The following is a 26,877-nucleotide window of genomic DNA, read 5'->3' as shown; positions in this document are numbered from 1 at the left end:
GGCTGTACAGGACATTGGTTAGGCCACTGTTGAAATATTGCGTGCAATTCTGGTCTCCTTCCTATCGGAAAGATGTTGTGAAACTTGAAAGGGTTCAGAAAAGATTTACAAGGATGTTGCCAGGGTTGGAGGATTTGAGCTATAGGGAGAGGCTGAACAGGCTGGGACTGTTTTCCCTGGAGCGTCGGAGGCTGAGGGGTGACCTTATAGAGGTTTATAAAATTATGAGGGGCATGGATAGGGTAAATAGACAAAGTCTTTTCCCTGGGGTCAGGGAGTCCAGAACTAGAGGGCATAGGTTTAGGATGAGAGGGGAAAGATATAAAAGAGACCTACGGGGCAGCTTTTTCACTCAGAGGGTGGTACGTGTATGGAATGAGCTGCCAGAGGATGTGGTGGAGGCTGGTCCAATTGCAACATTTAAAAGGCATTTGGATGGGTATATGAATAGGAAGGGTTTGGAGGGATGTGGGTTGGGTGCTGGCAGGTGGGACTAGATTGGGTTGGGATATCTGGTCGGCTTGGACGGGTTGGACTGAAGGGTCTGTTTCCGTGCTGTACAGCTCTATGACTCTGTGACTGTTTCCTGGTTTATCCTTTGCTTCCTTTTGAATATTGGTGCCACATTGGCTATCCTCCATTCCTCTGGTACCTCTCCTCTGGTCAGAGAGAAACTGGAAATTACAACCCAAGCCCCTGCTATTTCCTCCCTTGCCTGAGATACACGTCAACCAAGAGACAGTGAGGACTACAGACACTGGAGAATCAGAATCAAAACTTGTAGTGCTAGAAAAGCACAGCTGGTCAGGCAGCATCCGAGGAGCAGGAGAGTCAATGTTTCAGGCATAAGCCCTTCATCAGGAATGTGGGGGGGGGGGGAGAGAGGGGAGATGAGAGATAAATAGGATGTGAGGTGCTGGTGTTGGACTGGGATGGACAAAGTTAAAACTCACACAACACTAGGTTATAGATCAGATTACAATAGTACTTCCAAATAATCCTGTTGGACTATAACCTGGTGTTGTGTGAGAGATAATGGGGAGAGGGAGCTGGGGGAAGGTAGATGGGAAGGTGATAGTCGGATGCAGGTGGGAGGGGTAATGGTGAAAGGTCAGTAGGTTGGTGGGGAGGGTGGAGTGGATAGGTTGGGAGGAAGATGACTGTCAGGCGAACATTGCATCTGCCGACCTGCCAACTGAACCTGCATGTAAACTTTCAGAGAATCCTGAACGAGGACTCCCAAGTTCCCTTGTATTTAGAGTCACTGAGTCATACAGCATGCAAGCAGACCCATTCACTTCAACACGTTCATGTCACTCAAATATACTGAATTAACCTTGTCCCGTTTGTCAGCATTCGGCCCATATCCCTCTAAACCCTTCCATATATCCACTCGGATATCTTTTAAATACAGTCATAGAGATGTACAGTACGGAAACAGGCCCTTCGGTCCAATCTGTCCATGCTGACCAGATGTCCCAACCCAATCTAGTCCCACCTGCCAGCACCCGGCCCATATCCCTCCAAACCCTTCCAGATGCCTTTCAAAATGTTGCAATTGTACCAGCCTCCATCATTTCCTCGGGCAGCTCATTCCATACACGTACCACCCTCTACGTGAAAAATTTGCCCCTTGCATTTCTTTTAAATCTTTCCCCTCTCACGCTAAACCTATGCCATCTAGATATGGACTCCCCCGCCCCAGGGAAAAGACTTTGTCTATTTTTCACCATGCTCCTCATGATTTTATAAACCTCGATTAGGTTACCCCTCAGCTTCCGATGCTCCAGGGAAAACAGCTCCAGCCTATTCAACCTCTCCTCAAACCCTCCAACCTGGCAGCATCCTCGTAAATCTTCTCTGAACCCTTTCAAGTTTCACAACATCTTTTCAGTCTGAAGGAGTTCAGAATTGCACACAATATTCCAACACTGGCCTAACCAATGTCCTGTACAGCTGCAACATGACCTCCCAACTCCTGTACTCAATACTCTGACCGATAAAGGAAAGCATACCAAACGCCGCCTTCACTATCCTATCCACCTGCGACTCCACTTTCAAGGAGCTATGAACCTGCACTCCAAGGTCTCTGTTTAACAACACTCCCTAGGACCTTACCATTAAGTGTATAAGTCTTGCTAAGATTTGATTTCCCAAAATGCGGCACCTCGCATTTATCTGAATTAAACTCCATCTGACACTTCTCAGCCCATTGGCCCACCTGATCAAGATCCCATTATAATCTGAGGTAACCCTCTTCGCTGTCCACTACACCTCCAATTTTGATGTCATCTGCAAACTTACTGACTATACCTCTTAAGCTCACATCCAAATCATTTATATAAATGACAAAAAGTAGTGGACCCAGCACCGATCCTTCTGGCACTCTACTGGTCACAGGCCTCCAGTCTGAAAAACAACCCTCCACCACCACCTTCTGTCTTCTGCCTTTGAGCCAGTTCTGTATCCAAATGGCTAGTTCTCCCTGTATTCCATGAGATCTAACCTTGCTAATCAGTCTCCCATGGGGAACCTTGTCGAACGCCTTACTGAAGTCCAAATAGATCACATCTATGCTCTGCCCTCATCAATCCTTTTTGTTACTTCTTCAAAAACCTCAATCAAGTTTGTGAGACCTGATTTCCCACGCACAAAGCCATGTTGACTATCCCGAATCAGTCCTTGCCTTTCCAAATACATATACATCCTGTCCCTCAGGATTCCCTCCAACAACTTGCCCACCACCAAGGTCAGGTTCACTGAGCTATAGTTCCCTGGCTTGTCCTTACCACCCTTCTTAAATAGTGGTACTGCGTTAGCCAACCTCCAGTCTTCTGGCACCTCACATGTGACTATCGATGATACAAATATCTCATGTTAAATGTTAAATTCAAATATCAGCCTCCACCACTTCGTCTGGCAGGTCATTCCATACACACACTACCCTCTGCGTGATAAGGATACCCCTCAGGTCTCTTTTAAATCTTTCCACTCTCACCTTAAACCTTTACCCTCTTGCTGTGGACTGCCCACCCCACATAAAAGACCATGGCTATTTACACTCTCCATGCCTGTCATGATTTTATAAACCTTTATAAGGTGACCCCTCAGTCTCCGACACACCAGGGAAAACAGTTTTAGATTTCTGAAGTCTTTCCACATTTAGAAAATAGTCTACATCTCTATTCTAGGTGAAAGTGAGGTATGCAGATGCTGGAGATCAGAGACGAGAGTTTGGTGCTGAAAAATAGGGACATAGTGAGAGTGTGGTGCTGGAAAAGCACAGCAGGTCAGGCAGCATCTGAGGAGCAAGAAAATCAATGTTTCAAGCAAGAGCCCTTCATCAGTCCTTATTCCTGATGAAGGGCTCTTGTCTGAAATGTTGACTGTCCTGCTCCTCAGATGCTGCCTGACCTGCTGTGCTTTTCCAGCACCACACTCTCACTATGTCTCTATTTTTCCTATGAAAATGTGTACCCTTATCTGTTCCATCTGACACTTCTCTGCCCACTTTCCAAGGCTCTCCAAGTCCTTCTGAAGATGACTGTTGTAAGCAGGTTTCTTTAGGATCATGTTTTACTCTCATCACCACTAAAATAACACCACAGAGGCCAGTATCCCATCACCAAGTCACCCTTTATTTACACGAGAAGTCCTTGCCTTTGGCACAGCCTCATCAGAGACAGGACATAGAGGATCTGGATCTCTAATACTCCTCTGTTTCTCTGTTAGCCGGGGCTCCCTGATTGGACCTGATTAACAAACCCAATCAGGGAACCACATTCTATGAGGTCCACCTTGTTACAATAGCTACAGTTTCCTCATTCTTCACTTCGTAGCAAGTCAATACTAATTCAATTAGATTAGATTAGATTCCCTACAGTGTGGAAACAGGCCCTTTGGCCCAACAAGTCCACACCGACCCTCTGAAGAGCAACCCACCCAGACCCGTTCCCCTACGTTTACCCTTTCACCTAACACTACGAGCAATTTAGCATGGCCAATTCACCCAATCTGCGATGTTTGGACTGCCATTTTCTTCACCTGTCGCGGATTTCACCTGCAAGTCTCATGCTTCCATTCTCCATCACAGCAAACAGGAACTCTGGCAGGGTGCTTGCATGTTCTAGCCATCAGATACTGGCTCAGTAATTGAGAAAGAGAGAGAAAGCACACGCAACAGAGAGAGAGAGGGAGAGAGTGAGAAAGAGGAAGAAAGTTACTGTGAGGCAGAAAGAGGGGGCTAAGTGAAAACAGAACACTGAGACTCATGCCTCCCAAATCCTCTGACTCACCTGTAGTGTGATGTCTGTTTTACTCATGTTTTTAGAAACACACTTGTCATGTTCATTAATGCGTTTGTTAAGCTCACAGTAGGCTTTGTGCAGCTGCAAAGAAAATGGTTGCAGTTAATTTCTTAGTTGTATTCCCAGAGTTGGTTTCATACACGACTCAGGATATTCACAAACTAAATACTGCAGTGAGCTTCGGCAAAGGTTCTGGAAGTTTTAAACATTATTGGATTCTGAAGAAATATCAGAGAGTTGGAAAACTGCTGTCACACCCCTATTCAAAAAGGGAGACAATTAAAAAAGTGAGCAACTATAGGCTGATTAACCTCACATCTATTGTTGGAAAAGTTTTGGATTCAATTATTAAAGAAGTAACAGCAGAACATTGGAAAATCATGATCTAATCAAACAGAGTCAGCTTGGCTTCATGAAAAACACACCTGACTGATTTATTAGAGATTTATTCGAGGAAGTCGCAACCAGAGTGGACAGAGAGAAACCAGTCAATATATTGTATTTAGAATTCCAGAACACATTTGACCAGATACCTCACAAAATGTAATTAGGTCAGAGGTAATATATAGGTGCGGATACAGAATTGGTTCATTGGCAGGTAACAGCAAGTGAGGAGAAGGGGTTTTACAGGTTGATGACCTGTATCGAGTGGCCTTCCACAGGGATCTGTACGGGCACCACAATTACTGAGTCGTTAGCGTTATTCCTCTGTTCAAGAAGGGGAATATAGCTAATTCAGGGAGTTTTGACGCAGAGTCTCACATCGGTGGTTGGAAAACTATTGGAAAGAATTCTTAGGGGTAGGATTTACGCACATTTGGAAAATCATGATCTAATCAAACAGAGTCAGCTTGGCTTCATGAAAGGGAAATCAAGTCGGACTGATTTATCAGAGCTTTTCGCGAAGTCTCAACCAGGGCAGAAATAGAATGCAAAGAGTCTGTCAGGAAGGACACACAGGTGACAGAGCAAAAGGGATGCTTTAAAGTGAGTTGTTTCAATGCAGAGTGTCAGGAATATGAGTGATGAACTGAGCACGGATCAGTACTTGGGGATATGATGTTGTGGCCATAATGGAGACATAGATTTCACAGGGGCAGGAATAGTTGCTGGATGTTCCAAGGTTTAGATCTTTTAAAAAGAACAGGGAAGGGACTAAAACAGGAGGGGGAGTAGCATTGTTAATTAGAGAGTGCATCACAGCTACAGAAAACAAGGTTGTTGATCACGTTTGTCTACTGAGTCAGTATGGGTGGAAGTCAGAAACAGGAAAGGAGCAGTCACTTTATTGGGTGTTTTCTATATTTCCCCCCCCCCCCCCCACCTCCCAAAGCAGCAGCAGACGTACCAGAGTCGTTGTTATGGATGACTTCAACTTCCCTAATATTGAGTGCAGATGATCTGGATGGAGCTGATTTTGTCAGGGGTGTCCAGGGAGGGATTTTCTGACCCAATCTGTAGGAAGGCCCGTAAGGGGAGCGGTCATATTGGATTTGGTGCCGGGCAACAAGCCAGGCCAGGTGTCAGATCTCTCGGTGGGACAGCATTTCAGTGACAGTGACCACAACTGCCTCACCTTTACCATTGCCACAGAGAGGGATAGGAGCAGACAGTATGGGAAGGTATTTAATTGGGGGAGGGGAAATTATACTGCTATTAGATTGGAGCTGTGGAGTATAAATTGGGAACAATTATTCTATGGGCAATGCACAACAGAAATGTGGAGGCTGTTTAAGGAGCACTTGTTGGGAGTGATGGATAACTTTGTCCCAATGAGACAGGCAAGGAATGGTAAGGTAACAGAGCCTTGGATGACAAGAGAAGAGGAGCTTCATGTCAAGAGGGAGAAGGAAGCTCACTTAGAGTTGATGAAGCAAGGATCTGGCATAGCTTTAGAGGATTACAGGGTAGCTAGAAAAGAACTCAAAAATGGACTGAGGAGAGCTAGGAGGGGACATGAAAAGGCCTTGATGGGAAGGATTAGAGAAAATCTAAAGGAGTTCTACACATACGTGAGGAATAAGAGAATAATCAGAGAGAGGGTAGGGCCGATCAGGGATAGTAGAGGGAACTTGTGCCTGGAGCAGATATATCCAAGGATACTACTGGAAGCAAGGAATGAGATTGCTGCACCTCTGGTGATGATCTTTGCATCCTCACTCTCCACAGGATGATTGGAGGGAGGCGAATGTTGTTCCTCTGTTCAAGAAAGGGAACAAGGAAATCCCTGGGAATTACAGACCAGTCAGTCTGACGTCTGTGATAAGCAGGTATTGGAAAGGATTCTGAGACGTAGGATTTATGGCTATTTGGAAAAACATCGTTTGATGAAAGGTAGTCAGTATTGCTTTGTGAGGGGCAGGTCATACCTCACAAGCCTTATCAGGTTCTTTGAGGATGTGACGAGACAAGTTGATGAAGGTCAAGCAGTGGATGAGGTGTGTATGGATTTCAGTGAGGCATTTGATAAGGTTCTCCACATTAGGCTCATTCAGAAACTTAGGGGGTATGGGATACAGGGAAATGTAGCTGTCTGCATACAGAATTGGCTGGCCGAAAGAAGACAGCGAGTGGTAATGGATGGAACTTATTTCACCTGGAGGTCAGTGACCAGTGGTGTCCCACAGGGATCTGTTCTTGGGCCTCTGCTGTTTGTAGTTTTTATAAATGACTTGGATGAAGAAATGGAAGGGTGGGTTAGTGACACAGAGGTCAGTGGTTTTGTAGGGTTGTTAAGAAGACATGTGGTGTTTTGGCTTTCATTTGCAGGGGATTGAATTTAACAGCCGCAAGGTTTTGCTGCAGCTCCATAGAGCCCTGGTCAGACCTCACTTGGAATATTGTGTCCAGTTCTGGTCACCTCATTATAGGAAGGATGTAGATGCTTTAGAGTGTGGGCAGAGGAGACTTACCAGGATGCTGCCTGGACTGGAGGGCTTGTCTTATGAAGAGAGGTTGAGTCAGCTTGGGCTTTTCACAGCGGAGAGAAGGAGGAAGAGAGGTGACTTGATAGAGGTGTACAAGGTAATGAGAGGCAGAGATCGAGTAGATAGCCAGAGACTTTTCCCAGGGCAGAAATGCCTGTCACGAAGGTCATAATTTTAAGGTGATTGGAGGAAGGTTTAGGGGAGATGTCAGAGGTAGGTTCTTTACACAGAGAGTGGTGGGTGTGTGGAATGCACTGCCAGTGGTGGTAGTAGAGTCAGAGACATTAGGAACATTTCAGCAACTGCTGGACAAGCACATGGTCAGCAGTAAATTGAGGGGTGTGTAGGTTAGGTTGATCTTAGATTAAGATAAACACTTGGCACAACATAGTGGGCCGAAGGGCCTGTACCATGCTGTACTGTTCTATGCAAGTATAGTCTAATGAGCGACAGGCTGCATGGCTTTGTGCAGGGCAGGTAATGTCTTACTGACTTGATTTAATTTTTCGAGGAGGTGACAAAGATGATCAATGAGGGTGGATGTTGTCTGCATAGATTTTAGTAAGGCTTTTAACAAGTCCCTCATCCAGAAGATTAAGATGCACAGGATCCATGGTGACTTAGTGGTGTGGATTCAGAATTGATTTGCCCATAGAAGGCGAAAGGTAGGGGTGGAAGGGTGTTTTTCAGGCTGGGGGTCCGTGACTAATGATGTTCTGCAAGGATCCGTACTGGGACCTCTGCTGTTTGTGATATATATATATATACATATGTGTATAAATAAATGACTTGGATAAAAATGTAGATAGTGTAGAAGGTTGTTAAAGGATACAGCAGGATATAGATTAGTCACAGATATAAGCAGAAGAATGGCAGATGGAGTTTAATCCTGGTAAGTGTGAGCTGCTGCACTTTGGGAGATCAAATGTTAAGGAAAAGTATACAGGAAATGGCTGGACCCTGAACAGCATTGATGTACAGAGGGATCTTGGGGGTCAAGTCCATAGCTCCCTGAGAGTGGCCACACAAGTCGATAGGGTGGTCAAGGAGGCAGGCGTATGGCATACTTGTCTTTATTGGTCAGGGCACTGAGCACAAGAATCAGGATATCATGTTACAGCTTTCTAAGACTTTGGTTAGGCCGTGTTTAGGGTACTGCATTCAATTCTGGTTGCCCAATTGCAGGATGGATGTGGAGGCTTTGGAGAGGGTACAGAAGAGATTTTCCAGGGTGCTGCCTGGATTAGAGGGTGTGAGCTAGAAGGAGGGACTAGAAACATCTGGGTTGTTTTCTCTGCAGCGGCAGAGGCTGAGGGGAGACTTGACAGAAGTCGATAAAATAATGAGATGCAGAGATAGGGTTGAAGGTCAGAATCTTTTTTCCCAGGATCTAAAACTAGGGCGCATGCATTTCAGGTGAGAAGGGGCAAGTTCAAAGGAGATGTGAGAGGCAGGTGTTTTACACAGGGAGTGATAGGAGGCTGCAAGGTGCTGTTGGGAGGGTGGTGGACACATACAATAGGGGCATTTAAGGCACTTTTGGATAAGCACATGCATATGCAAGGAATGGAGGGATATGGACTGAGGGCAGGCAGAAGGGATTAGTTTAACCTGGCATCATATTCAGCACAACATTGTGGATCAAAGGGACCACATATTGTTCCATGTTCTAACTGTTTACAATATATATTCATGACTTGGAGGAAGGAAGAGCGTATACTGGAAAGGCAGATTGTGAGACGGAGACAACTAGTTTGCAGAGAGGCATTCATAGGTTAAGTAAGTGGGAAAAATGTTGGCAAATGCAGTAAAAAGTGCAAGAATTTGAATGTGTTCATTTTGTAAGGGTGAACAAAAGAACATGATCCAATTGATTAGTGTAGCAGGCTGGAGGTCCAAACCGTCTACTCCGAGTCCTATTTCTTATGGTGTTTTTTAATCAATCCAGTCTCCCGGTTAGAATTTTACAGATTTCTACAAGAACCCCATCACTCATCAGTCTAACTGATCCAGTCTCTCCTCCTGTGTCAGATCCTGCCATCCCAGGAATCAGTCTGGTGACCCTCCACTGCCCTCCCTCCATCACGGACATCCTTCCTCAGATACGGGGACCAGACCTATACACAATACTCCAGGTGTGGTCTCCCCCAGACCATGTATAGTTGCAGCAAGACATCCCTGCTCCTGAACTCGAATCCTCTCGCTATGAAGGCAAACATCCCATTTACCTTCTTCACTGCCTGCTGCACCTACACACTGGTACACATGGACACCTAGGTCTCATTGCACATTTCCCTCTCAATTTATAGCCATTCAGATAATAATCTGCCTGCCTGTTTTTGTTCCTGGACTGGATAACCTCATATTTATCCACATTAAGGGCATTTAAATGGTCATTGGATAGACAAATGGATGAAAATGGAATCGCGTTGGATAGATAGACTTCAGATTGGTTCCACAGATCGGCACAACATTGAGGGGCCTGTAACTGCGCTGCAATGATCTATGTTTTATTTTCTAAATGCACAAGGCACAAGTTAGACCACACCTAGGATACTGTGAAAAGCTTTTGGGTCCTTCTCAAAGAGTAATAGCATAGAGATGTACAGCATGGAAACAGACCCTTCGGTCCAACCCGTCCATGCCGACCAGATATCCCAACCCAATCTAGTCCCACTTGCCAGCACCCGGCCCATATCCCTCCAAACTCTTCCTATTCATATGCCCATCCAAATGCCTTTTAAATGTTGCAATTGTACCAGCCTCCACCACTTCCTCTGGCAGCTCATTCCATACACATACCACCCTCTGTGTGAAAACGTTGCCCCTTAGGTCTCTTTTATATCTTTCCCATCTCACCCTAAACCTATGCCCTCTAGTTCTGGACTCCCCGACCCCAGGGAAAAAACTTTGCCTCTTTACCCTATCCATGCCCCTCATGATTTTACAAACCTTAATAAGGTCACCCCCCAGCATATTCAACTTCTCCTATAGTTCAAATCCTCCAACCCTGGCAACATCCTTGTAAATCTTTTCTGAACCCTTTCAAATTTCACAACATCTTTCCAATAGGAAGGAGACCAGAATTGCACGCAATATTCCAAAAGTGGCCGAACCAATGTCCTGTACAGCCGCAACATGACCTCCCAACTCCTGTACTCAATACTCTGACCAATAAAGGAAAGCATACCAAATGCCTTCTTCACTATCCTATCTACCTGCAACTCCACTTTCAAGGAACTATGACCCTGCACTCCAAGGTCTCTTTGTTCAGTAACACATCCTAGGACCTTAGCATTAACATAGAACATAGAACATAGAACATAGAAGAATACAGCGCAGTACAGGCCCTTTGGCACTCGATGTTGCGCCGATCCAAGCCCACCTAACCTATACTAACCCACTATCCTCCATATACCTATCCAATGCCCGCTTAAATGCCCATAAAGAGGGAGAGTCTACCACTGCTACTGGCAGGGCATTCCATGAACTTACGACTCGCTGAGTGAAGAACCTACCCCTAACTTCAGTCCTATATCTACCCCCACTTAATTTAAAGCTATGCCCCCTTGTAATACCCGACTCCATACGCGGGAAAAGGTTCACACTGTCAACCCTATCTAACCCCCTAATCATCTTGTACACCTCAATCAAGTCACCCCTAAACCTTCTTTTCTCTAATGAAAACAGCCCCAAGTGTCTCAGTCTTTCCTCATACGATCTTCCTTCCATACCAGGCAACATCCTGGTAAACCTCCTCTGCACCCGTTCCAGTGCCTCCACATCCTTCCTATAGTATGGCGACCAAAACTGCACACAATATTCCAGATGCGGCCGCACCAGAGTCTTATACAACTGCATCATGACCTCAGGACTCCGGAACTCAAGTCCTCTACCAATAAATGCCAGTACGCCATATGCCTTCCTCACCACACTATTTACCTGGGTGGCAACTTTCAGAGATCTGTGTACATGGACACCAAGATCCCTCTGCTCATCCACACTACCAAGTATCCAACCATTAGCCCAGTACCCCATCTTTTTGTTATTCTTCCCAAAGTGAATCACCTCACACTTAGCTACATTGAATTCCATTTGCCACCTTTCTGCCCAGCTCTGCAGCTTCTCTATATCCTGCTGTAACCTGCCACATCCTTCCTCACTGTCAACAACTCCTCCGACTTTCGTATCATCCGCAAACTTGCTCACCCAACCTTCTAACCTCTCTTCCAGGTCATTTATAAAAATGACAAACAGCAATGGTCCCAAAACAGATCCTTGCGGAACACCGCTAGTGACGGCACTCCATGAAGAAACTTTGCCATCAACTACTACCCTCTGTCTTCTTCCATCCAGCCAATTCCTAATCCAAACCTCCAACTCACCCTCAATGCCATATCTCCGTATTTTCTGCAGTAGCCTACCATGGGGAACCTTATCAAACGCCTTACTAAAATCCATATATACCACATCTACCGCTTTCCCCTCATCAACCTCCTTCGTCACCTTTTCAAAGAATTCAATAAGGTTTGTGAGGCACGACCTGCCCTTCACAAAACCATGATCCTTGATCACATTATTCCTATCCAGATGTGCATAAATCCTATCCCTTACAATTCTCTCTAAGACTTTGCCCACAACAGAAGTGAGACTCACCGGCCAATAGTTACTATTAAGTGTATAAGTCCTGCTAAGATTTGCTTTCCCAAAATGCAGCACCTCGCATTTACCTTGATTAAATTCCATCTGCCACTTCTCAGCCCATTGGCCCATCTGATCAAGATCCCCGTGATAATCTGAGGTAACCTTCTTCGCTCTCCACTACACCTCCAACTGTGGTGTCCTCTGAAAACTTACTAACTATACCTCTTATGCTTACACCAAACATTTATATAAATGATGAAAAGTAGTGGACCCAGTACCGATCCTTGAGGCACTCCACTTGTCACAGGCCTCCAGTCTGAAAAACAACCCTCCACCACCACCCTCTGTCTTCTACCTTTGAGCCAGTTCTGTATCCAAATGGCTAGTTTTCCCTGTATTCCATGAGATCTAACCTTGCTAATCAGTCTCCCATGGGGAACCTTGTCAAATGCCTTACTGAAGTCCATATAGGTCACATCTACCGCTCTGCCCTCATCAATCCTCTTTGTTACTTCTTCAAAAAGTTCGATCAAGTTTGTGAGACATGATTTCCCACCCACAAAGCCATGCTGACTATCCCGAATCAGTCCATGCCTTTCCAAATACATGTACATCCTGTCCCTCAGGATTCTCTCCAACAACTTGCCCACCACAGACGTCAGGCTCACCGGTCTATAGTTCCATGTCTTGTCTTTAACACCCTTCTTTAACAGTGGCACCACGTTTGCCAACCTCCAGTCTTCCGGCACCTCACCTGTGACTATCGATGATACAAATATCTCAGCAAGAGGCCCAGCAATCACTTCTCTAGCTTCCCACAGAGTTCTCGGGTACACCTGATCAGGTCCTGGAGATTTTTCCACTTTTATGTGTTTCAAGTTATCCAGCACTTCCTCCTCTGTAATATGGACATTTTTAAAGGTGTCACTATCTATCTCCCCACATTCCGTACCTTCCATGTTCTTTTCCACAGTAAACACTGGTGCAAAATACTCGCTTAGAACCTCCCCCTTCTCCTGTGGCTTCACACAAATGCCGCCTTGCTGATCTTTGAGGGGCCCTATTCTCTCCCTAGTTACCCTTTTGTCTTTAAAACCCTACAACACGGACACAGACCCTTTGGCTCAAACTGGTCCATGCTGACCAAAATGTCCTTCCTGAAAAGGGCTTATGCCCAGAACATGGACTCCCCTGCTCCTTGGATGCTGCCTGATCTGCTGTGTTTTTCCATCACCACACTTTTCGACTCATGCCGACCAAAATGACCATCCACACTAACCCCATTTCCCTGCACTTGGCCCATATCCTTCCTGAAGAAGGGCTTATGCCCGAAACGTGCTGAGTTTCGAGGGGAGGGGAAATGAGGAAGGTGGAGAAATCTCCACCCTAGAGGCTCCCTGCCTCCATTCCTGATGAAGGGCTTTTGCCCGAAACGTCGATTTTCCTGCTCCTCGGATGCTGCCTGACCTGCTGCGCTTTTCCAGCAACACATTTTTAAGCTCTGATTTCCAGCATTTGCAGTCCTCGCTTTCTCCATATCCTTCTAATCCTTTCCTATCCGTGTATTTGTCCAAATGCCTTTTAAATGTTGTTAATGTACCCGCCTCAACCACTTCCTCTGGCAGCTCATTCCATATGCGTACCACCCTCTGTGTAAAAAAGTTGCCCCTCAGGTTCCCTTTTATTCTTTCCCCTCTAACCTTAAACTGATGCCCTCTCGTCCTCGATTCCCCAACCCTGGGAAAAAGACTGAGTACATTCACCCTATCCAGGCCTCTCATGATCTTATACACCTCTATAAGTTTCCCAAACCCCCACCCCTCAGTCTCCTACGCTCTAAAGAGAAAAGTTCTAGCTTGTCCCACCTCGCCCGATAGCTCTAACCATTGAGTCCTGGCAACATCCTTGTAAATTCCTCCCGCACTCTTTCCAGTTTAATAACATCCTTCCTACAGCAAGGTGACCAAAACTGAACACAATACTCCAAGTGTGGCCTCACCAACGTCCTGTACAACTGCAACATAACTTCCCAACTTCTATACTCAGTGCCCTGACTGATGAAGGCCAATGTGCCAAAAGCCTTCTTCACTGCCCTGTCTACCTGGGACTCCACTTTCAGAGAACCATGCACCTGAACTCCAAGGTCCCTCTGTTCCACTACACTCCTTAAGGCCCGAACATTCACCATGAAACTTCCATCTTGATTTAACTTTCCAAAATGCAAGACCTCACACTTATCTATATTAAATTCCATTTGCTATTTCTCGGCCCGCTTCTCCAGCTGATCAATGTCTTGTTTTAGTGTAATCTAGAAACTTACTAAGCATGCCCTGTACATTGCCATCCAAATCATTGATATTGATAACACACAGTAATGGGCCCAGCACTGACCCTGACGCACTCCACTAGTCACAGGCCTCCAGTCCAACAAGCAACCTTCCACTATTACCCTCTGCTTCCTACCATCAAACTAATTGTGTATTCAATTTGCCAGCTCCCCCTGGATTCCATGTGATCTAACCTTCCAGAGCAGGCTCCCATGTGGAACCATATCCACGACCTTACTGAAATCCATTTGGACAACGTCTATCTCCCTGCCCTCATCAACCTTCCCGGTCACTTTATCAAAGAACTCTAACAAATTTGTGAAGCATGACCTCCCATGTACAAAGCCATACTCACTACCCCTAATCAAACCCTGTTTTCCAAATGCAGGCATAACTTATCTCTTTGAATTTTCTCAAGTAACTTATCCACCACAGATGTTAGGCTGACTGGTCTATAGCTCCCAGGTTTTTCTTTGGAGCCCTTCTTGAATAACAGCACAACATTTGCTATTTCATCATTTTATTAATGACTTAGATGAGGGAGTCGAAGGGTGGGTCAGTAAATTTGCAGATGATACGAAGATAGGTGGAGTTGTGGACAGTGAGGAGGGCTGTTGTCGGCTGCAGAGGGACTTAGATATGATGCAGAGCTGGGCTGAGGAGTGGCAGATGGAGTTCAACCCTGCCAAGTGTGAGGTTGTCCATTTTGGAAGAACAAATAAGAATGCGGAATACAGGGTTAATGGTAGGGTTCTTAGTCAGGTGGAGGAACAGAGGGATCTTGGGGTCTATGTACATAGATCTTTGAAGGTTGCCACTCAGGTGGATAGAGTTTGTAAGAAGGCCTATGGAGTATTATCGTTCATTAGCAGAGGGATTGAATTCAAGAGTCGTGAAGTGATGTTGCAGCTGTACAGGACTTTGGTTAGGCCACAGTTGGAGTACTGTGTGCAGTTCTGGTCGCCTCACTATAGGAAAGATGTGGAAGCTTTGGAGAGGGTGCAGAGAAGATTTACCAGGATGTTGCCTGGAATGGAGAGGAAGTCGTACGAGGATAGGTTGAGAGTTCTCGGCCTTTTCTCGTTGGAACGGCGAAGGATGAGGGGTGACTTGATAGAGGTTTATAAGATGATCAGAGGAATAGATAGAGTAGACAGTCAGAAACTTTTTCCCCAGGTACAGCAGAGTGTTACAAGGGGACATAAATTTAAGGTGAAGGGTGGAAGGTATAGGGGAGATGTCAGGGGTGGGTTCTTTACCCAGAGAGTGGTGGGGGCATGGAATGCGCTGCCCGTGGGAGTGGTAGAGTCGGAATCATTGGCGACCTTTAAGCGGCATTTGGATAGGTACATGGATGGGTACTTAATCTAGGTTAGAAGTTCGGCACAACATCGTGGGCCGAAGGGCCTGTTCTGTGCTGTATTGTTCTATGTTCTATGTTCTATGTTCTATTTGCTTCTGGGACTTAACCCCTGGTTAACAATGACGCAAAAATATCAGCCAGGCATCCGCAATTTCTTCTCTAGCCTCTTGCACAAGATGTTACCAACATATCTCAAGGATTTGGAGTGGTAACCAAACGTAAATGTCCAGGTTTGCAGATAATGCAAACTAAATGTAAGGGTGTGCTGTGAGGAAGATTTAAAACATTGGACTGCTTGGAAATGAGGTGGAGAAGCAGTAATAGAGAACAAAGAAATGGCAGGGGAATGGAAGAGGTACTTTGCATTAGTTTTCACAGTGGAAGACCCCAGCAGTACACCAAAACGCCAAGAAAGTCAGGGCAGAGGTGATTGTTGTGGCCATCACTAAGGAGATGGGGTCAGGAAGCTGAAAGGTTTGATGGTGAATAAATCACCCGAACTGGATGGGCTACACCACAGGGTTCAGGGGGGGATAGCTGAGGAAATAGTGGAGACCTTGGTGTGATCTTTGTGGGATCACTGGAATCAGGGAGAGTCCCAGAGAACTGGAACAAGGCTAGTGTCGCACCCGTGTTTAAGAAGGGAGAGCAACAGAAGTTAAGAAGCTCTCGGCGGGTTAGTCTGGTCTTAGTCATTGGTAAGATGTTAAAGTCCATTATTAAGGATGAGATTGCAGAGTACTTGGAAGTGCAGGGTAAAATAGGGTTGAGTCAGCACGGCTTTGAAAAGGGGAGGTCATGCCTGATGAATCTGTTAGAATTCTTTGAGGAGGTAATGAGCAAGTTAGACAAGGGGGAGCCAGCAGACATGATCTGTTTGGATTTCCAGAAGGCTGTTGACAAGGTGCTGCAGAGGTACCACACAACACGAAGGAGGGTATTGTCAATGTGAAGGTGGGACTTTGTCTCCACAAGGACTGTGCAGTGGTCACCTTTACTGATACTATCCTTGATACATGGATCTGCAGCTGGCAGATTGGTAAGGATGAGGTCATGTGTGATTTTCCCACTTGTTGGTTCCCTCACCACCTGCCGCAGATCCAGCGTAGCAGCTATGTCCTTTAGGCTGCTGAGCCACTCTTAATGGTGGACATTGAAATGCTCCACCCCAGAGTACATTTTGTGACATAGAACATAGAACATAGAACATAGAACAATACAGCACAGAACAGGCCCTTCGGCCCACGATGCTGTGCCGAACATTTGTCCTAGCTTAAGCACCCATCCATGTACCTATCCAATTGCTGCTTAAAGATCACCAAAGATTCTGACTCTACCACTCCCACAGGCAGCACATTCCATGCTCCCACCACTCTCTGGGTAAAGAACCCACCCCTGACATCTCCCCTATACCTTCCACCCTTCACCTTAAATTTATGTCCCCTTGTAACACTCTGTTGTACCCGGGGAAAAAGTTTCTGACTGTCTTCTCTATCTATTCCTCTGATCATCTTATACACCTCTATCAAGTCACCCCTCATCCTTTGCCATTCCAACGAGAAAAGGCCTAGCACTCTCAACCTATCCTCGTACGACCTATTCTCCATTCCAGGCAACATCCTGGTAAATCTTCTCTGCACCCTCTCCAAAGCTTCCACATCTTTCCTAAAGTGAGGCGACCAGAACTGCACACAGTACTCCAAATGTGGCCTAACCAAAGTCCTGTACAGTTGCAACATCACCTCACGACTCTTGAATTCAATCCCTCTGCTAATGAACGCTAATACACCATAGGCCTTCTTACAAGCTCTATCCACCTGAGTGGCAACTTTCAAAGATCTATGAACATAGACCCCAAGATCCCTCTCCTCCACCTCACTAAGAACCCTACCGTTAACCCTGTATTCCGCATTCTTATTTGTCTTTCCAAAATGGACAACCTCACACTTGACAGGGTTGAACTCCATCTGCCACTCCTCATGCTTGGTCACCTCCTCAAAGAATTCAATAAGACTTGTAAGGCAAGACCTACCCTTCACAAATCCGTGCTAGCTGTCCCTAATCAAGCAGTGTCTTTCCAGATACTCATAAATCCTATCCCTCAGTACCCTTTCCATTACTTTGCCTACCACTGAAGTAAGACTAACTGGCCTGTAATTCCCGGGGTTATCCCTATTCCCTTTTTTGAACAGAGGCACAACATTCGCCACTCTCCAGTCCCCTGGCACCACCCCCGTTGACAGTGAAGACGAAAAGATCATTGCCAACGGTACTGCAATTTCCTCTCTTGCTTCCCACATAATCCTAGGATATATCCCGTCAGGCCCGGGGGACTTGTCTTTCCTCAAGTTGTTCAAAATGTCCAACACATCTTCCTTCCTAACAAGTATCTCCTCTAGCTTACCAGTCCGTTTCACACTCTCCTCTTCAACAATACAGTCCCTCTCGTTCGTAAATACTGAAGAAAAGTACTCATTCAAGACCTCTCCTATCTCTTCCGACTCAATACACAGTCTCCCACTACTGTCCTTGATCGGACCTACCTTCGTGACCTTGCCATCCTCAGTGCTTTAACATCAAGGAGTACTGATTCATTAGCTGAGGGAGGACAGTAAATGGTAACCAGCAGGAGGTTTCCTTGCCCATGTTTAACCTGAAACAATGAGACTTCATGGGGTCCAACATCAATGTTGAGGATTCCCAGGGCCACTCCCTCCTGACTGTATCCCACTGTGCCGCCCCCCTGCTGGTCTGTCCTGCCGGTGGGACAGGACATATCCAGGGATGGGGATAGAGGGGTCTGATTTGATTTGATTTGATTTATTGTTGTCACATATACCAAGATGTGGTGAAAAGTATTATTTTGCATGCTAAAAAGACAAATCATACCTTACATAAGCACATCAGGGTAATGGAACACAATGTTACAGCTACAGAGAAGGTGCAGAGAAAGATCAACTCTAATATGTGAGAGGTCTGTTCATTGTCTGATAATAGTGAGCAAAGAAGCTGTGTTTAAATCTGTTGGTACGTGTTTTCAAACTTATGGGACATTGTCTGTGAGGTGTGAATCCCCGAGTATGACTGTGTCAGACTGTTGCTTTGCTAGTCTGTGAGACAGCTCTCCCAGTGTTGGCACAAGCCCCCAGATGTTAGTGAGGAGCTCCCTGCAGGGTCAACAGGGCTGTTGTAATTCTCATTTAAGCTGATGTCAGGTGGTCTACCCAGTTTCATCTGTTCCTTCACATTTTGTACCTGTTTTTGATACAACTGAGTAGCTTGCTATGCTGTTGCAGAGGGTAATCTCTACTCATTCATGGACCCACAAGAGTTTTTATGCCAAACCCTCTCAGTTGCCTGTAGGTCCTAGATCAAGAAATATTGCTCTTAAACATTGTAAAACAGTAATCCAAGTGTTTACTTTTCTTCAAGAATAGGTCTGGTGCAGCATCACTTTTCAGCTCAGAGATTAAACTGAAGGGGCCCTGCCTTTTCCAGTGGCTGCAACAAAAGCAAGACATGGTTTAGGGAGAGGTTTCACACTCCCCATCCATCTCTCAATGAAACAAGTTCTCAAACATTGAGTCAGAATGTCATAAAGCATGGAAACAGACCCTTCGGTCCAACCAATCCATGCCAACCAAAACCCCAAACTAAACTAGTCCCACCTGCCTGCATTTGGCCCATATCCCTCCTAATCTTTCGTATTCATGAACTTATCCAAATGTCTTTTAAACATTATAACTGTACCTGCATCCACCACTTTCCACACACGAACCACTCACTATGTAAAAACATTGCCCCACATGTCCATTCTTCTCTCACCTGAACAACGCGCCTCCATGTTTTCAACTCCCAGGGAAAAGACCCTCGTCATTCACCTTATCTATGCCTCTCAACCTCCTACTGTCCAGTCAAAAATGTTCCAGTCTTTCCTGTCCATTTTTATTCCTTAAACCCTCCATTCCCAGTAACATCCTGTTCAATCTTTTCTGAACCCTTTCCAGTTTAATATCTCTCCTGTAGCAGGGTGACCAGAACTGCACACAGAACTCCAGAAGAGGCCTCACCAATATCCTATTCAACCTCAGCAGCTGTGTTTACTCATGAAACAACAGTAAAACAATACATTGTAAATGTGGGATGAGGGTGCTCGATCTACCATTGCTGTGCTATCTTTCTATTAATACATCAATAATACCATGGTTCACTTAGTGAAGAAACAAAGAGAAACCCATCTGAAGAATATAGCCCTCCCAAACAACAGCCAACATATGGATATCAACACTTCTTGCTGCTGTGTAACCTGGCAGAATTATTATTTTCTCACACCTGACTATCTGACTCTACAAACATTCCCTTTATGCAAATTGCAAACAGAATACCATGCCTGTAGGTAATCTGAAATAAAAACAAAAAACACACAGCAGATTCTGGCCAGATCTACGGAGTGAAACTTCATTGTGTGCCTACGGTTTTGGGGTAGTACATTAATAATGGAGAGAGCAAAAGAGAAAACACTGGAAAAGCTCTGACAAAGGGTCAGCTAGACTCGGAACGTCAGCTTTTTTCTCTCCTTACAGATGCTGCCAGACCTGCTGAGATTTTCCAGCATTTTCTCTTTTGGTTTCAGATTCCAGCATCCGCAGTAATTTGCTTTTATATAATAATGGAGAGAGGATTAGCCAACTCCTATGGAATAGAGAGTTCAGATAACAGGAAGCATTTTTAGGATGGCAACCTAGGACTAGTGCAGTGCCCCAGGGATCAGTGCTGGGACCACAAATACTTGCAACATGTATTAATGACTTGGATAAGGAAAGTGAATTTACTATTGGCAAGTTTGCAAATGACACAGGAACCTGTTGGAAAGTAAGTAGTGAGGATGAACATAGACAAGTTAAGTGAAGGACAAAAACATGCACATGAAATATAAAGTGGGGAAATGTAAGATTATGCATTTTGGTAGGAAAAATAGAGGAGCTGAATATTATTTAAATGGAGAAAGACTACAGAATGTTAGAGCACAGAGAAATTTGGGATTGCTTGTGCATAAAGGTGATTCACTTTGGTAAGAGTAACAAAAAGATGGGGTACTGGGCTAATGGTCGGATACTTGGTAGTGTGGATGAGCAGAGGGATCTTGGTGTCCATGTACACAGATCTCTGAAAGTTGCCACCCAGGTAAATAGTGCGGTGAAGAAGGCATATGGCGTACTGGCTTTTATTGGTAGAGGAATTGAGTTCCGGAGTCCTGAGGTCATGTTGCAGTTGTATAAGACTCTGGTGCGGCCGCATCTGGAGTATTGTGTGCAGTTTTGGTCGCCATACTATAGGAAGGATGTGGAGGCACTGGAACGGGTGCAGAGGAGGTTTACCAGGATGTTGCCTGGTATGGTAGGAAGATCGTATGAGGAAAGGCTGAGGCACTTGGGGCTGTTTTCATTGGAGAAAAGAAGGTTTAGGGGTGACTTGATAGAGGTGTACAAGATGATTAGGGGTTTAGATAGGGTTGACCATGAGAACCTTTTTCCACGTATGGAGTCAGCTATTACAAGGGGGCATAGCTTTAAATTAAGGGGGGGTAGGTATAGGACAGATGTTAGGGGTAGGTTCTTTACTCAGCGAGCCGTGAGTTCATGGAATGCCCTGCCAGTAGCAGTGGTGGACTCTCCCTCATTATGGGCTTTTAAGCGGGCATATGGAGGATAGTGGGCTAGTGTAGGTTAGGTGGGCTTGGGTCGGCGCAACATCGAGGGCCGAAGGGCCTGTACTGCGCTGTATTCTTCTATGTTCTATGTTCTAAATCACAAAATGTTACTGTCCTAATTTTAAACAAAAATCATTCTTGAGGGCCTCGCTGGCTGGCCAGCATTAAAAGCCCAACCTTGGATGCACTTGAGAAGATGGTGGTGAGGCCATTAGTGGGAATTAAAATAAAGGCCACCTTCTCAAGTGCATCCAAGGTTGGGCTTTTAATGCTGGCCAGCCAGCGAGGCCCTCAAGAATGATTTTTGTTTAAAATTAGGACAGTAACATTTTGTGATTTATGCACAAGCAATCCCAAATTCCTCTGTAGTGTTTCTCCATTTAAATTTTTTATATCAGGTAGGCGAATGCAGATGCTGGAGATCAGAATCAAGAGTGTAGTACTGCAAATGCTGCCTGACCTGCTGTGCTTTTCCAGCACCACACTCTCGACTCTTTTTTTATATCGATTGATTGATTGCTGTTTGATCAGCGGTTCCTTATTCATTGTCTCCTTCCTGGGAAGGCAAAGAACAAAATGGATTGGTGCTGGTTTTCATTGCTCAATAATTCCTACACTGCTGTATAAAATATGCCTCAGAAACGGGACTTACACCGGTTTGATTATAGGAATGATAAAATAAAACAAAGAAAGATCAGCAAAATATTATCAGGATAAAAACCCTGGGAAAATGGAAAAAATGAATCAGATGAGAGGGTAAGTGAATAGAGAGGGCAGGCTGCGAATCAGAGACACACAAAGCAGTAATCTAAGTAGGCAGGTCATAACAGGAAGGTGCCATAGGTCAAAGGATCCCATCCGAATGACTGATCGAGAGCTGGCCATCAGTTTCCACATAAATGCTAAGGAACAGGAAGGATGTGGAAACATTGGAAAAGGTGCAGAGGAAATTTACCAGGATGTTGCCTGGTCTGGAGGGAAGGTCTTATGAGGAAAGGCTGAGAGACTTGGGTCTGTTCTCATTGGAAAGAAGAAGGCTACGGGGGGATTTGATAGAGACATACAAGATGATCAGAGGATTAGATAGGGTAGACAGTGAGAGTCTTTTTCCTAGGATGATGACGTCAGCATGTACGAGGGGGCACAACTACAAATTGAGGGGTGATAGATTTAAGACAGATGTCAGAGGCAGGTTCTTTACTCAGAGAGTGGTAAGGGTGTGGAATGCCCTGCCTGCCAATGTAGTTAACTCAGCCACATTAGGGAGATTTAAACAATCCTTAGATAAGCACATGGATGATTTTGGGATAGTGTAGGGGGATGAGCTGAGAACAGTTCACAGGTCGGCGCAACATCGAGGGCCGAAGGGCCTGTTCTGTGCTGTATTGTTCTATGTTCTAACAGTTCAATTTACCAGGCTCCCACAGGGACAGGTACCTCATATTGATATTGGGCCAGTTCCTTTGTGATTTCTGAAATCTGATTCTGAATCCTAGAGAGAAGAAAAATTAGATCTTAGGTTAGAGAATCACAGTTTTCCCCAGCACCTCATATTCACACATTTACTTCAACTAATCCTCTGATTTTCAACTAAATGCCCTGTTTTTGTTCCTTGGATTCCAGTTCCCTAGTTGTCATTGGGCTAGATTTTTAAAAAAAATCTAATTTCACCATCTGCCATGGTGGGATTTGAACCCATACCCTCAGAGCATTAGCCTGGGCTCCTGCATCACCAGCCCAGTGAGATTAGCACTGTGTAACTAACTCCTCTAGTTTGGGCCCATTGCCAATGATTGCTTGTTGAGCATCTCTTTTACAAGCAGTTGGCGTGGTGTATATAGATTTCAGTAAAACATATGATAAAGTTCCCCACGGTCGGCTATTGCAGAAAACATGGAGGCATGGGATTGAGGGTGATTTAGTGGTTTGGATCAGAAATTGGCTAGCTGAAAGAAGACAGAGGGTGGTGATTGATGGGAAATGTTCACCCTAGATTCAAATACTAGTGGTGTACCACAAGGATCTTTTTTGGGTCCACTGCTGTTTATCATTTTTATAAATGATTTGGATTTGGGCATAGAAGGATGAGTTAGTAAATTTGCAGGAGAAAGTGAGGTCTGCAGATGTTGGAGATCAGAGTCGAGAGTGTGGTGCTGGAAAAGCACAGCAGGTCAGGCAGAAGGATAGGTTAGTAAATTTGCAGACAAAGTTGTGGATAGTGCCGAAGGATGTTGCAGGTTACAGAGGGACATAGATAAGCTGCAGAGCTGGGCTGAGAGGTGGCAAATGGAGTTTAATGTGGAAAAGTGTGAGGTGATTCACTTTGGAAGGAGTAACAGGAATGCAGAGTACTGGGCTAAAGGTAAGATTCTTGGTAATGTAGATGAGCAGAGAGATCTTGGTGTCCATGTAGATAGATCCCTGAAAGTTGTCACCCAGGTTGATAGCATTGTTAAGAAGGCATACGGTGTGTTCACTGTTAGTGGTAGAGGGATTGAGTTTTGGAAGCATGAGGTCATGGTGCAGCTGTACAAAAATCTGGTGCGGCCGCATTTGGAGTATTGCGACCGGTTCTGGTCACCGCATTATAGGAAGGATGTGGAAGCTTTGGAAAGGGTCCAAAGGACATTTACTAGGATGTTGCCTGGTATGGAGGGAAGGTCTTATGAGGGAAGATTGAGACACTTGAGACTGTTTTTGTTAGAGAGAAGAAGGATGAGAGGTGACTTAATTGAGACGTATGAGATAATCAGAGGGTTAGATAGGGTGGACAGTGAGAGCCTTTTTCCTCGGACGGTGATGGCTAGCACGAGGGGACATACCTTTAAAGCAAGGGGTGATAGATATAGGACAGATGTCAGAGGTAGTTTCTTTACTCAGAGAGTAGTGGGGGTGTGGGACACACAGCCTGCAACAGTAGTAGACTCGCCAACTTTAAGGGCATTTAAATGGGCATTGGATAAACATATGGATGAAGATGGAATAGTGTAGGTTAGATAGGCTTCAGATTGATTCCACAGGTCAGCAAAACATCGAGGGCCAAAGGGCCTGTGCTGTGCTGTTCTGTGTTCTACATCTCTCAGCATTGAACTGTGTGGTCGAAGCAGCCGGTGTGCTCAGCCATCACAGCACTAGCAGTTTTCTGAACTCCTCCAGCTCTCTAATTCAACCTCAGCAGCAAAGCTCATGCACTTGTGTGACTGTCATTATAGCAACACACACACACCCACACATATGCACATTCACACACAATTACATATACACATAGGCAAACACACGTACTGAAACATACTCACAGATATGCACATACATGCAAGAGCATAGCTGGTGTGCCAGTTAGGTAAAAACAATAACTGCAGGTGCTGGAAACCAGATTCTGGATCAGTGGTGCTGGAAGAACACAGCAATTCAGCCAGCATCCAACGAGCAGCGAAATCGACATTTCGGGCAAAAGCAGGTGGGCCAGTTAGCTCAGTTGGCTGACCAACTGGTTTGTGATGCAGAATGATGCCAACAATTCCCACAACAGCTAGGGTCACTATAAAGGACTCTCCCACAGCATGGCAACCCTCAGGCTAAACCACCAGCAGCTGTGTGCATCTCTCTCTCCATTTAGAGAGCAGCCTTCTGGTCTGGTAAACTAGAGTAAACTTACCTTCCCCTTTTTTTAACACACAGGTTAATAAACACAAATACACACAACACAAAGTCTCAGACACAGATTAGGAGTTCAAACTTTTGGTGAATATTCCCCTGTCCTATTTCAGACCAGTAAGATGAGGGAGCGGCTTGTTGCTGGTATAGCTACACACCTGCTTTGCCCACTGCCAGGTATACTCAGCAATGATCTCTGAAAGCTGCTTTGAGAGGTGTATGTACCAGCTGCACCACTGGAGGGAGCAGTTTTCCACAATGTGCCTGGAGCCCCAGCACCCATCATTGTGCCAGCAACTAGCTCACTCCTGACCTAAAACCAGACAAAGATCTGTGGATGCTGGAAAACTGAAACTAAAACAGAAATTGCTGTAGAAACTCTGGCAGCAGAGAGAAAGCAGAGAACTTCTGGTGAAGGGTCAATGGAGTTGAAGGGTTGACTCTGTTTTCTCTCCACAGATGCTGCCAGACCTGCTGAGTTTCTTCAGCACCATCTGCTTTATTTCATTGCTGACCTGTTCGTTTCTTCCAGTTTCAGTTTCTTCTCAGCTGCTAATATCCGCTGCCTCTCTGATTCCATCTTCTCCCCCAGCGCCACGGTCGTACTGATGTCCCACTCATGAAGAATTTTTATGGCAGCATCAGTGGATGCTATCTGCTCAGAAACACAAGTGACAAGACAATTATGACAAATGAAACAGAATCTCTCCACCATGTCAATGCCAATCTCACTTCATCAGACTTTCCTAAAAAGGAATGCTGGGGAATGTGAACAGCACCACCAAGTAATCAGAGCTCTCTCCCAGCATGGGGTTAAGTGCAGGATCAGGTTTGATCCAAACTGTGGCTGTAGTACAGCTCCTGATACCAGCCCCACCAAAGCACAGACCACCCATTACTGTTCCGGCTGATGCATCCTGCCTGAATGTTAAGTTGGAAACCAGGTGATCTCAAATACCTCATTCATGGGTAAATCCTAAAGCAGAATGCCAGGATCAATTCATCATGGCCACTCCTGCCTCAGCCAAATGGTCTAAAGTTCCTCTTTATATATTTCAGCTTCTCCACTCTCTGCTTTTCTTCCTTTAAGGCACTGTTTAAAATTGATTCCTGGGTCAAATGTTTGATCATCCAATCCATTAAGACCATAAAAAAACAGGAACAGGAGGAGGCTATTTGGCCCCTCAACTGTGCACCACAATTCAATAGGCTGATCCAACATTCCACACATCCATTTTCCTACCCATTCCCTGTAACCCACGATTCCCTGACTGATCAAGAATCTATCTATATCAGCATTCCTACCTGCTCCAAGTAATGTCTTTGCACAGGGAACAGGATGGAGTTCCGAGGGTCTGCAGTAGGAAGGGGATGGAGTTCCGAGGGTCTGCAGTGGGAACAGGAGGGAGGTCCGAGGGTCTGCGGGAACAGGAGGGAGGTCTGAGGGTCTGCAGTAGGAAGGGGATGGAGTTCCGAGGGTCTGCAGTGGGAACGGGAGGGAGTTCCGAGGGTCTGCGGGAACAGGAGGGAGGCCCGAGGGTCTGCGGGAACAGGAGGGAGGTCTGAGGGTCTGCATTGGGAATGGGAGGGAGTTCCAAGGGTTTGCATTGGGAATGGCAGGTAGGACAGGTCATGGGGACAGTGCTGAGCTGGAAGGTTGGAACTGGGGTGAGGTGGGGGAAGGGGAAATGAGGAAACTGGTGAAGTCCACATTGATGCCCTGGAGTTGAAGTATTTCTGAGACAGAAGATGAGGCGTTCTTCCTCCAGATGTTGGGTAGTGAGGGAGCGGCGGTGAAGGAGGCCCAGGATCTGCATGTCCTCGGCAGAGTGGGAGGGGGAGTTGAAATGTTCAGCCACGGGGCGGTGGGGTTGATTGGTGAGGTCAGAGGTCCCTAGCCTCTGACCTGCTCTTGTAGCCACTGTATTGATATGGCTGGTTCAGT

The 26,877-nt window shown here is 45.6% G+C and overlaps 1 protein-coding gene across 3 annotated transcripts in view; it reads right to left on the bottom strand.

The window, feature by feature from the left end:
* LOC122550355 (IQ motif and ankyrin repeat domain-containing protein 1-like) overlaps positions 1-26,877 on the bottom strand; it is a 250,072-nt gene that overhangs the window by 47,686 nt on the left and 175,509 nt on the right. For all 3 annotated transcript variants that reach the window (XM_087986874.1, XM_087986875.1, XM_087986876.1), the window contains 3 exons: positions 25,448-25,587; positions 22,716-22,770; positions 4,296-4,388 (listed from right to left, as the gene is read on the bottom strand). In XM_087986874.1, the coding sequence (XP_087843000.1) occupies positions 4,296-4,388; positions 22,716-22,770; positions 25,448-25,587 (288 nt within the window). The remainder of the gene's footprint in view (positions 1-4,295; positions 4,389-22,715; positions 22,771-25,447; positions 25,588-26,877) is intronic.

The sequence above is a fragment of the Chiloscyllium plagiosum genome, unplaced genomic scaffold (genome assembly GCF_037043375.1).
Source record: "Chiloscyllium plagiosum isolate Xiang-an unplaced genomic scaffold, Cpla_swu_hap1 HiC_scaffold_5, whole genome shotgun sequence".
Classification (NCBI taxonomy): Eukaryota; Metazoa; Chordata; class Chondrichthyes; order Orectolobiformes; family Hemiscylliidae; genus Chiloscyllium; species Chiloscyllium plagiosum.
The sequence above is the reverse complement of the archived record's forward strand: the minus strand, read 5'-3'. Positions and strand labels throughout refer to the sequence as shown.